Source organism: Tiliqua scincoides, chromosome 4, assembly GCF_035046505.1.
Source record: "Tiliqua scincoides isolate rTilSci1 chromosome 4, rTilSci1.hap2, whole genome shotgun sequence".
NCBI classification, from domain to species: domain Eukaryota; kingdom Metazoa; phylum Chordata; class Lepidosauria; order Squamata; family Scincidae; genus Tiliqua; species Tiliqua scincoides.
This window is the reverse complement of record NC_089824.1, coordinates 145,526,029-145,537,496: the sequence shown is the minus strand read 5'-3', so window position 1 is coordinate 145,537,496 and position 11,468 is coordinate 145,526,029. Positions and strand designations below refer to the sequence as shown.

Here is an 11,468-nt window from a genome sequence, read left to right as displayed (position 1 = left end):
GGGTGTCAAATGCCCTGGGTGCCAGGCTTGCGGATGGCTCCATGCCACCATCCACTCCTCCCACAATGCCTCCTATGGCACTTAGTTGCTGCTGATAGTATTGGCATGCTGATCTGAGGACTGCCCCCTAAGAATCTCCCCCAGAGGCATTCAGAGGGCCAGGAAAGCCTCTCCAGCCCTCAGAACATCTCTGGGGAGAGGCAGTGGGCATGGGGGTCAGCACCTCCAGGTGAGGGGCACCACTGGAAGTGTGGCCCCAGGTGCCACAGTGGCTAGGAATACCACTGGGTCATGTGTCACTATGCATGGTCATGGGTCACCATGGGACCGTGCAGAGGATCAGTAGATGCTTGGGGCAGCAGAGAAAAGGGAGTTACAGGAATCTCTCCTTACCTCTGCCTCTCATCCTGCTACCTACTGAAAAGTTTTCTCAAGTTCCCACATCATTATTCACAACCAAGGACTGAAACGGTGCTGGGCACTTTACAAACAATGAAAAGCTGGCAGTCTAAAGAATTCCCCTGAACCATCGTGTTCTAAGCATGAATCCATTGATTCTCACTAATTAGTGTCACTTGTCTTGTGCAACAGCCATCCATTCCATTTCTCCATTTGAGATATTTCAGGTGCTTAGGTTTTCAAAGCCATTATTCCTCCAATGAATTTAAACATATATATTTATTGGCACTTTTCTGGAACCCTTGTTGGTGGAAGCTGAAGAAAATTCCCCTCATCCCTTTCCTCTTGAGATCTTATTAAATCCAGATTCACATCTCTTCTGCCATTTATGGAATTATGATCATTTTACAAGTCCATAGCTCTGGGGGAAGTTTTGTTTTGCTTTTTATGATGCATAATGTTACATTTTTCTTTATTGGTAGCTTCGCTGCATCTTATATAACTTTTAGCGTTTTGCTGGCATTTGTTTCTGCGTTCTCTAACTTTTTTTAAATTTCATTTCTTTGCACTGATGAAGATAAGCTCTTGTTGCAATCTGATTTCTGAATTTAATTTCCCATGCTCTTATAAGCATGGGGTCTTGTTAACCACTCAAATGCTAAACATTTAGATTGGGCTTCAGGTTTGCAGATTGTAATGATGTTTGTTTCCTGATTTTGTTGCCTCCTTTTGCAATACTTTTTAAAAAAATCTACTCTAGTACGACTATGTTCACAGAATTGGGGGTATGTGTGGGGAGAATCAAAGCTGTAACCATTTATCTTGTACTAGTTAAGCTATATGTTCCCGGGTGAGTTATTGGACCCTGGGTCATTTTGTATAAAATTGCTCCCTATTTCAACCAAAATGTAGTGGTGTTGATTCATTATTATTATTATTACACCATGAGTGCATAGCGCTTTACAACAGAAGAGATGACCATCCCTATCCCACCAAGCTCACAGTTTAGAAACAGACACGGGGAAGATAACAGAGGAAGGAGAGGAGAGTGGTGTCAGGGTGAATGGGGAAATAATATACTGTACAATCATTTATGTACAACCTTTCATGCATATGTACCTAGCCTTTGTTGTAGAAGGGTAAGAACCTAGCCTTTGTTGTAGCAGGAGGTAGTATCAAAAAAGTCTTCACCAAAAAAAGATGAGTATTAGAATGGGGGTTTGCGGGAAGTAAGAGAGGAGGCATCGTGCAGATGACCTAAGTTAGGAAACCCTAAATAGAGATGCAGAAATTCTCCCATCCCAGATGGGTTAGTTCTCCCCAAGTATTTTTGGTGAATTTTTAGGGAGGAAATGGTGTGTGTGTGTGTGTGTGTGTGTGTGTGTGTGTGTGTGTGTGTGTGTGTGTGTGTGTGTGTGTGTGTGTGTGTGTGTTTCTCTCCTGGTGGGCTATACTTCAAGCCTTCATTAGTTGCAAAACTTTTACTGAGAAGAAATTTCCAGCACAAAAATTACTTTGGGAATTCTGTGTTCTTATTACGCATACTCCAGTCTTCATTTACCAAGCACCTCTACTTTTCTAGCTGCTACTGAAAATACCAACTCCACCATTCTGAGAATCATTACAGGCAGCCCAGTTTTAACTAAGGGCCCAATCCAGACCCATGCACGCCGGCTCACTGCCAGCATGCACTGTTGCAAATGTGCCATAAGGCACATTTTGTGAACCTTACCATGGTTTGTCACCTGGCACTCTGTGTGACGCGCCAGGCAACAGAGAGGTAAGACGGGGCAGGGGGAGGTGGGAAGGAGGCGTTCCCGGGAGGGCAGAGGACAGGGGGAAGGCGTGGCGGGGGAAGGAGCAAGGTGGGAGGAGGTAAGAACTGGTGGAGCTGAGTTTCGCCAGATCCAGAGCCCAATGTCGGGCTGCGCAGCCCAGAATGTGACTCTTCGATTCTGCACCAGCTAAAGAGCTGCCACAGAACTGAGTAGCCTCATTGCAGGGCTACTTCCCTTACCTGGGGGAAGGGGACAGGAGCTGGCAGCGGCTGCCCAGCATGCTCAGGATCCTGCAGTAGCCATTCTGGCACCACAGGAGCCCCATACACCGGGCAGTTCAGAATTGGGCTGCCCATTCCTGCACAGAAAAGCAGAGGTGCCAGCGTGACTTTTGCTGTATCTTGCGGGGGATTCTTGGCTGCTGGAGGTTTCCTAGGGTAAGGGGACATTTGTTTCTATGCCCTAGGTAACTCCCAATAGCCAGTATGGGACCTGCACTAGCTCGATCCCTGGTTCAAGTCTGAGTAGATCCGTGAAGGCTCCCAGGGGTCTCAGCTGGGAGAGAGGATTTCCCAAGGCAGCCTCCTTCTGTCTGGTTTCTCAGTCTGACATGGCAGAAGCAATCTGCCTTTCCCTGTTATTCCCAGTTTTTCCCAATCAAAAGGGTGAAGCAGGAACAGGGAGGCGTGTTACAGTCACTAACTATAGGAACTGCACCTGGTCTGCCCTTCACCTTCCTTTACACTGACAAAAGATGCAAACAGTGGTGGTCCTTGTGCTTTTTGTGCCTGGAGCCACCCCTGATCTTTTGCCCCTGACCTGGAAGTAATTGCGTTGACACGATGATGTGACCGCAATTACTTCCACGACACCTCCTCCTTTCCCCCTTTTAAAAGGGGGGAGGAAGGAGGTGTCCCAGGCTGTAATGAAACCTTTTGCACTGCTCTAGTAGCACCAAAAATCTGGTGCTGGAGGGAGCAGGTCATGGTGCCACCCCTCCAAGACTGGCACCCACAGCATTTGCCCCCATTGCCCCTTCCAGGTATGCTACTGGGCACAAAAGCACCTTTTGACCTTAACCTTCAATGTAACACTTTTTAAAAAGAGAATTCTAAATGGTTAGAATTCTAAACCATGATGGTTTTTATCCAGTGTTTTCAAATTACAAGAAACCAGGTAGGAAGATAGAAACAAGCATATTAAAAAGAATAAAAGAGTGAATAGGTGGTGTTAGTGAGAAACTGTTTAGGTTTTCTAGTACAGGCATAATTGAAATAAAAAGGTAACAAACCATTACTTAAGCACTAAGTGCCAACCAATTAGACCACTGCAGTGGTGTTTATCAATCAAACCCAGACTGCTGGGTAGTTAAAGATTCGTGGTGAAGATGAATTACACTTAATTGCTAGTCTAAATCTGAAAGATTATGCCGTTTGGGAGACTAGAGGCAGTTTCTTCTTGAAATGGGCATTATGGTATAGCAGTGGAAAGGTCAATTTGTTCTTTGCGGCAAGACCAAAAGGGCATAGACTATGCATATGTCATCACTGTTTAGATTTGTTTTATTTATCTGTACTGGTTGCATGGCAAAATCCTTGTCCACTTGGGTACTTATATAAGGAACAGAAACTGATTGCAAATAATCTCAAATGCCTCAAACCTTGCTCCTCAGCTGAGTGGGTGGTCTAGCTTCAGGTGTAAGACTTGAAGCTGAGAACTTGTCCATAAATTAATTTTTTAGCATTTTTGTAGCTGTAACAGAAGGTAAATGCTACATTTAGTTTCTAGGTCCTTGCAAGCCTTGGATAATTTAGTGTGACTAAATCAGAATCTCCCAGGGACTAACCGCAGTCTATCTTTATCATAATGTGGTGGCATATAGCTGTTAACCACATAAAATGTTGCACAAAAATGAAAATTAGATGTACACTAGTCTGAGTTTCATGCCATCATCCTAAATCTAATACAAGGGAAAGAAATTACTACAGAATAGTTTTGTGCCATGAGCAAGAGGGAGTCAGGGGAAGGGCCTGTGGTATCTTTACATCCTTCTGTCATTGGAAGGAATATTTCCTGGATTAGATAGAGCTTCCTGTTCACCTGACCAGCAGTGGTGCTAGGTTGCTGGGGTCCCTGAGACAAAAACCTACCTACTCCCTGATGGCATACTGGGCACTCACAGTATCACTGGTACTGGTGGTTCAGGGCTTGGCTGTTCAGGTGCTCCCTCTAGTGGACCCAAACTGGTTGACCTCTACACCATTCCTGCTCCTCACTCCTTAGTTGTTCCTATTAAGAAGCCATGAACTTCTAATTAATTTCATTAGTATTCTTACAAATTCCTGATAAGAGGTATGAACTAGACTAAAACTTGGTTAAAAGTGTCCAGTAGGTATACATGCAGACATGCCGGGGGTGGTGGTGGTGGTGGCGGCAGAGAGCAGATTATTACAGTTATTTACAGTAGCACATCTTTAGATACCATGTCAGTGAAAAGCAATGGTCTATACACACTATATACCTGCAACCTTGAAATTAACATGGTTGCTTACATACCCATATTTATCTATTCAATTTGTATTTGTCGTGGGGAGAATGCAAGGGTGACCCAAGGCAAGCTGCCATTGAACCCACCCCCAAATTCCACCACTTCCCCAAATTCTGCTGCCCGTTCCCCTATCCCTGCTGGTGCATGGGCACCCATATCCTAGCCCAGCGGTTTTCAAACTCTCGGGAAGAGTTTGAGCTGCTCTAAGTTCTTGCGGGGGCAGCGGGGAGGTAGCAGGGGGGAGGCAGTGGCGCAATCCCCAGGATCACACTGCTCAGGGGGGCTGCAGGGGCTTGGCTGCATGTACCTGAGCCTCCTGCAGCCTCCCAGGGGGTACAGGGAGCCCTGTGCGACCTTCTGCAGGGCTCCCTGCAGCTTCAGAAGTGAAAGTGGAGCGATCATGCTCCGCTTTAGCGGAGGCAGGGCGTGATTGCTCCGCTTTCGCTTTCAAAGCTGCAGGGAGTCCTGCAGAAGGTTGCAGGGATCGCGCTGCTGCCTCCGACCTGCCTCCATGCTGCTCCCGCCCATTAAGGTGAAAGTGAGCAGGGCCCACAGACTGGGGCATCATGACACCCCAGTCTGAAAAGCCCTGTCCTAGCCCCTTACCTCACCCTATCCACCACCGTTACACATCTCAGACTTACATAGATCTGAGGAGTCCCATAGCAGCAGGGTAGGCTTTCCCTCACCCTGAGGAAACCCTCCATCTCCCCCCCCCCCCCACAGATGCAATACACATTCCATTGGTGTGGCTGCATCAGCAGGGGAATTTAGGTAGAATTGGCCATGCTATTTATATAATTCAGAGCCCAATCCTATGCATGTCTACTCAGAAGTACGTCCCATAATAGCCAATGGGTCTTACTCCCTGGTAAGTGTGGATAGGATTGCAGCCTCAGTTGATTAATGAATGCTGCTGCATGATCCTCTCTTTAAGGAAATCCAAGAGGAATTCATTCATCAAGAAGATTGACATATTTGGGATATGAATCAATAGGTGATTCTTCTCAGACTCCAGCGCAAAGGGTCAACATTGCTACAGCAATAGATATGTGGATCCAGCAAACAAAGTCCATGCATGTGGATCTCTTGGGGAGAGGGGGCTGAATAATAATTCAACATCATTATCAATTTCTTATTTACAGCTGCCGCTGCTGCAGATATGGCTTACCATCACATCAGGCCTCCAATAGGCTATTCAATTCCCAAACCCATATCATCATTGCTAATGAGAGGCTGGAATGCCTGCCCTGAGGTAAGAGAACTCACTTCTTTATTTCCAAGATCAATATCTGTTACTGTCTCTTAAGAGGCAACGCAAGGCTGAACTGCCTGTTTATAAGTTTATGTCTCAGCTTTATTGTAAGATTACTTATTGATGAGTGAAGGCTGTAGTTTCCAGTAAATGTGCAAGAGCGGTGCAATGGTTTTTAGTTGAGTAACAGACTTTGTTCCACAAGAAATCCAAGAGAAAATCCTTCATCAAATAGGATTAATGGCGCAATTCCTATAGTCTGTGGCCATAAGACTACTCTTATGTTGTTGTAAATCTTGTGTCACCATCGTGTGCATTGGTGCTGTTCGTGCAAACAGCCAGAGGCTTCGATTCAACCTGCCTCAGAGACGGTAAGGTGCTGGTGGGGTCAGGTCATAGACGGTTCAGGGGAGGATCAGGGCAGGGAGGGAGGGCAGGAGGTAGGGGTGGATGGATCTCGGCACCAGCACATGCCAGGATATTATCCCCATTCTCCTGGTCCAGTATGCCCCCTGCCTCTTTTCAGACTTACACCAGCATTGAGAGCTAGGTGGCCTACAGAGAGGTAAGCATAAAAATGTTTTTACTTACCTCACCCAGGCTGTCTGGTTGTGGTGGAGGCTTAACCTGGGGTAAGTGAACTTCTCCAGCTGCTCCTCACCCCAACGTGGATGCAGTGTGTGCTCTTCAGACAGATCACCCATTTTTTCAGCAATGCTACATGTGTAGAGTTCTCCCTCCAACTGCATGTCAGGGCAGGAATTCTCCACCCACCATGATCACACCACAGTAACAGGAAGTGACTGCAGTGCTGCAGGGATTATTTCTGGCCTTCTGGAAAGCGGGGTGGACACTAAGGTCCAGGAGGTGGAGCCAGATTGACTTAGGGCGCAATCCTAACCAACTTTCCAGCACTGGCATAGCTGTGCCAGTGGAGCATGTGCTGCATCCTGCAGTTGGGGGGCAGTCAAGGAGGCCTCTTCAAGGTAAGGCAATGTTCGTTCCCTTACTTTGGAGTTGCATTGCCCTTATGTCTGCTCTGGAAAGTTGGTTAGGATTGTGGCCTTAGTCTCTCATTGTAACAGGAGCTTTAAAGGCAATGGTGAATCTCCAGCTGGGTTGGTTGGCAACTTTAATTAGCCCCCACCAAAATCAATGAGACAATTTAGTTATGAGACAATAACTAATTAGTTAGACAATCTGGAGCCAGATTGACTTAGGGCGCAATCCTAACCAACTTTCCAGCACTGGCATAGCTGTGCCAGTGGAGCATGTGCTGCATCCTGCAGTTGGGGGGCAGTCAAGGAGGCCTCTTCAAGGTAAGGCAATGTTCGTTCCCTTACTTTGGAGTTGCATTGCCCTTATGTCTGCTCTGGAAAGTTGGTTAGGATTGTGGCCTTAGTCTCTCATTGTAACAGGAGCTTTAAAGGCAATGGTGAATCTCCAGCTGGGTTGGTTGGCAACTTTAATTAGCCCCCACCAAAATCAATGAGACAATTTAGTTATGTGACTAAGACAAGTCCCAGGAATGTCAGTGGGATCTAGGAATCCAGCTTTCTTAGGCTGCAATTCTATGTATTTGGGAGTAAGTCCCATTGAATTTAATAGGGTATATTTCTGAGTAAACATGGATAAGAGAAGGATATTTTCACACAATGGAATTTTACAGTATAAAGCAATTTCTGTTAACATTTCTACCCTTCTTCTCCAAAAAACGAATCTCCTAATTTGTATCTGACTCTCTGAAGCTGCAATGATATGCATGTGTACATGGGAGATAAACCCAATGAACATGATGGGGTGCATTTCTGAGAAAACATGTGTGGCTGTTTCCATCCAGTTACTGGCTTTCACCAGTAAGAGTAGTGCTTTTGTAGTGCTTTTGTGACTGGCAAACTGACAAAGGAGTCGCCCCAAACCAGACATCAGCTTTTCCCATGCTTATCACTACTAGCTGTAATGCACAGGGTATGTGTGGGGAGACAACAATAGCAATGCCAGCTCCATTTTCCCAGGATAGAAGGCACTTACTGAAATAGATACTTGCAGTATCTTCGCCTCTCCTATTGGCACTTATTAGTCATGTTGAAAGCATTTATGTCTTCCCTATACATGAACAATATCTTGGCTTTTGTTGTGTGTGCTGGAGGGCATAATCTATAGCAGTAGCACTTTTCCAGATCCTCATGTAAATTGTCGATGGTTTCTTTTTTCTGCATGAAAGCAAAGATCCAGGTTGCTCCACAGGCATGCAGTTTTGTTTCTACAATTGGCCTCAGGCTGCCATCCTACCCGCCCCCCCCCCACCCCAAGTGATTTTTGTGTGAGAAAAAGCCTGTCAGGAATTAGAGAACCTGAGAAAGCTAAGCAGGAAATCAAGTTTCCATTACTATTATTAGGGCATTAATAAGTTAATGTATATGACACCACAAAATTATATGAAAATTCTGCTTGAGGAGAAGAGAACAGCATTATAGTTCAAAACCAAAAAATGGATATTATATCTTAATGCTTGCTCACACAGTATCAAACTATGCTATCGTACGGTGGAAAAGGCTCTCCAAAGTCATCATATCCAGCCTGCCCTATTCCGAAGCAGAATCCACTGCACTCATACATCCCTGAAATACTTGTCCTTATAGCCTTATGGTAGCAGAGAAACTGTGAGTTTTGCTTTATGCCTGAGTTTTGCTAATAGAACAAGGAAAGAAATAATTATCCTAGTCAAATTGACTATGTTTTATGAGTGGGTCCTCCCCCAGGAAGGGAGATTTCTTTCACTGTGGTATATTAATTCGCATACTTGAGCCACCCATTTTACTGCTTCATACCCATCAGCTCTTCACGTGCATCTTATTTAATCCGGGTATTTATAAATCGTACACAACTGCATATATAAAATGGCATAGCTGCTAGGTAGTTGGGATTTTGACAGAATTAGAATCAGAAAACCCTTCTGATCAAATTATAACTATAATGGTTGGGTTCCTAACATTCTACCCCTGCTGAGGATTGTTCATATCAAAATACACAGCCATAGTTGTCATAGGCCTTCCCTAGACATTCCACTTCAGGCAGCAATCTGATACATAGAAATTAAGTAGGTGAATTTCCTTCTCACGGCTGATCTCTATGCCAGTTTCATTTTATAAATATCTGTATATCCGCCTGCTGTAAAAAGCATAACCAGAGAACCAGCAAAACAATTGACAACCTTGATGTTAAGTGACCCATCAAATTGATTTAGCCAGAAGTAAAGTGACCCAAATTAGCCCAACTGTCAGTTGGATTTCTCTTTTCTTTCTAGACTGCCTGCAAAACTGTTGAAAATCCTTTGCATCTCATTTCTCTACCTCTTCGCAGCCTTCTTCTCCTCTTTTGCAAAGAAATGCTACATGTAGCTGACAATGTATTGGCTTGCTCAAGAGATCAATCCTAGAATGATATGGAAATGAGATATTTATTATTCAAAACGTTGAGTTAACAATAGACATTTGAATTGTCTAAAGCCTTTACGCCACAGAAACTATTTATGTGGATACTTTTTAGCTAATTATTTTCAGATTTTTTTTTTTTCTTATAAGACTGGAATAATTAGCTACACCTGGTTGTAACAACAACTAAATCAGGCTTATCAGATCAAAATGGCAACCATATTTTTGAAAGAGACAGATGTGATTTTTTCCAATATGTCACACCTTCCCTAAACAAAGGACTATGACCACCCCCAGCTCAGTGCCATCTTTTAAAAAACAGAGATTATACAATATTCTTCAGAGGTGCCTGGCAGTGCCAGTGATCACAGTGATGAAAATGCCTGCTCTTGGCTACAGGCAAGGTCAGGATGTTAGGGTACAAAAGAGATGGACTGCTTTCAGACCAGCTTTGACTGGCTAGCAAGCAACAGAACTTTGCTGGGGGTTTGTAATTGCGCTTACAATAACAGCATTCAAGCAAACTTTAAACAGGTTTTATTCTCCTGCCTTTTCCTTAGTTCCAAGGGACTTGAGGGAACAAAATTATTCAGAGAAAACAGAGGAAGCAGAATATTCTTCAGTCCCTCACGGCAATGCCAGTTCTTCCATCCATCCTCCATGTGGGCGATCGTTGCACTTTCCTGAGACACAGGCCCCAAGTGCCATGGCAATATTCAGGCTGTTCCTTCCACCCTCATGTTCCTGAAATTCAGTCATAAGTTGCTTTGTCCCTCCTGCCACTGCGGCTGGGAACAAGCCAGGCTCACGTTAAAGAGACAGACAGGCTTCCTTTTCCAGTCCTACCCTGGACAAGAAAAGAGCAGGCTGAGAAGTTCCAGGTTCCACATCACTAGCAGTCACAATATGACCTCCAGACGCAGCAAGAGCCCACAGTGATAGCCAGAAACTAAGCAGGAGTGAAAGTGTTGCAATTCCCCAGAAGAATCTGATGAAGTCTTTTCTTGTTCTTCCTTTTTTTTTTTTAACCTCAGCATTGCTACCAGCAGTGGTTGCTCCTGCCTGCTTTTTCTCTCTCCTACATACCTTTCAGAGGCAGTGCAGAGGGTGGTCCCCTCCTTGTTTTCTTCTTCTTCAACCAAGCAGCTGCTCCTTCTTCAACCAAGAAGGGGCCCAGCAGCTGAGGTACAGACACAGTGAAGACGGTTGGCATTCCCCCCCCCCCTTCTCTCCTGACTATGCATATCATTTTTCCTCTGAGAAGCAAGCAAGGGCACTGCTACCCCAAGAATTGAGGCACATGTTGACTATAGCCCTACCAAACTCAAGGACAAATTAAACCTTCCCGTGCTCTGGAGTTCTTCTCTTGGCCTTTGGAGTTTTGAACTAACTTCTTACATGTGGAGTTCAGACTCCCAAGATGCCTCTGTAACCTCTTCCCCAGCCCTATTCTGAGAATAGGCCTTTCAGGAATCTGTGGAAGTGTAGGTCACAAATCAGAAGACATGGCTGGCTAATTCCTCCTGCTATCCAGAGGGAGATGGTGAGCAGCGGCTGCTCCTCTTCCTCTTCTTTGCCACCATCACTAATTGCTCAGCTACTTAGGTGCCTGAGCAAACAACAGTGGGGAAAAAGCAATTGCCTTTGCTGCCTGAGAAGCAAACAGATGATGGCCTCAGGAGTGAGAAGGAGTAACAGCTGGCAACAGCAGGAAAGGCAAGTGACACACTGCATGAGAGGGGCCAAAATGCTGAAGGTGGCTGGCCCCCTAGACCTGCAGCCGAACTGTTTCCTTAATGCCCAGTGTTGTAGGAGATGGGCTTCTTTTCCTCATGCTCTGTTTTAGCTAATCCCACAGGGAAACTGAAGGCCGGTAGAGTAGATCTGGAAGATCTTGGTTGCCTGTAACCCTTTCCAGAAGGCACATGCTTAAACCCACCATTTCTAGATGCCTTTTTGGGTGCATAATACTGTTAATCATTAGGGCATATTGCTCCTCAGGAAATCATGGCTTCAGGGAATGGCTGTCTCTGCCAGCAGGAATGGCTGTCTCT

At 45.2% G+C, this 11,468-nt stretch overlaps 1 protein-coding gene across 1 annotated transcript in view; it reads left to right on the top strand.

Annotated features, from left to right (window-relative positions):
• TNNI3K (TNNI3 interacting kinase) overlaps window positions 1-11,468 on the top strand; it is a 204,810-nt gene that overhangs the window by 142,812 nt on the left and 50,530 nt on the right. The window contains exon 22 of the mRNA XM_066623520.1: window positions 5,871-5,980. Coding sequence (XP_066479617.1) covers window positions 5,871-5,980 — 110 coding nt within the window. The remainder of the gene's footprint in view (window positions 1-5,870; window positions 5,981-11,468) is intronic.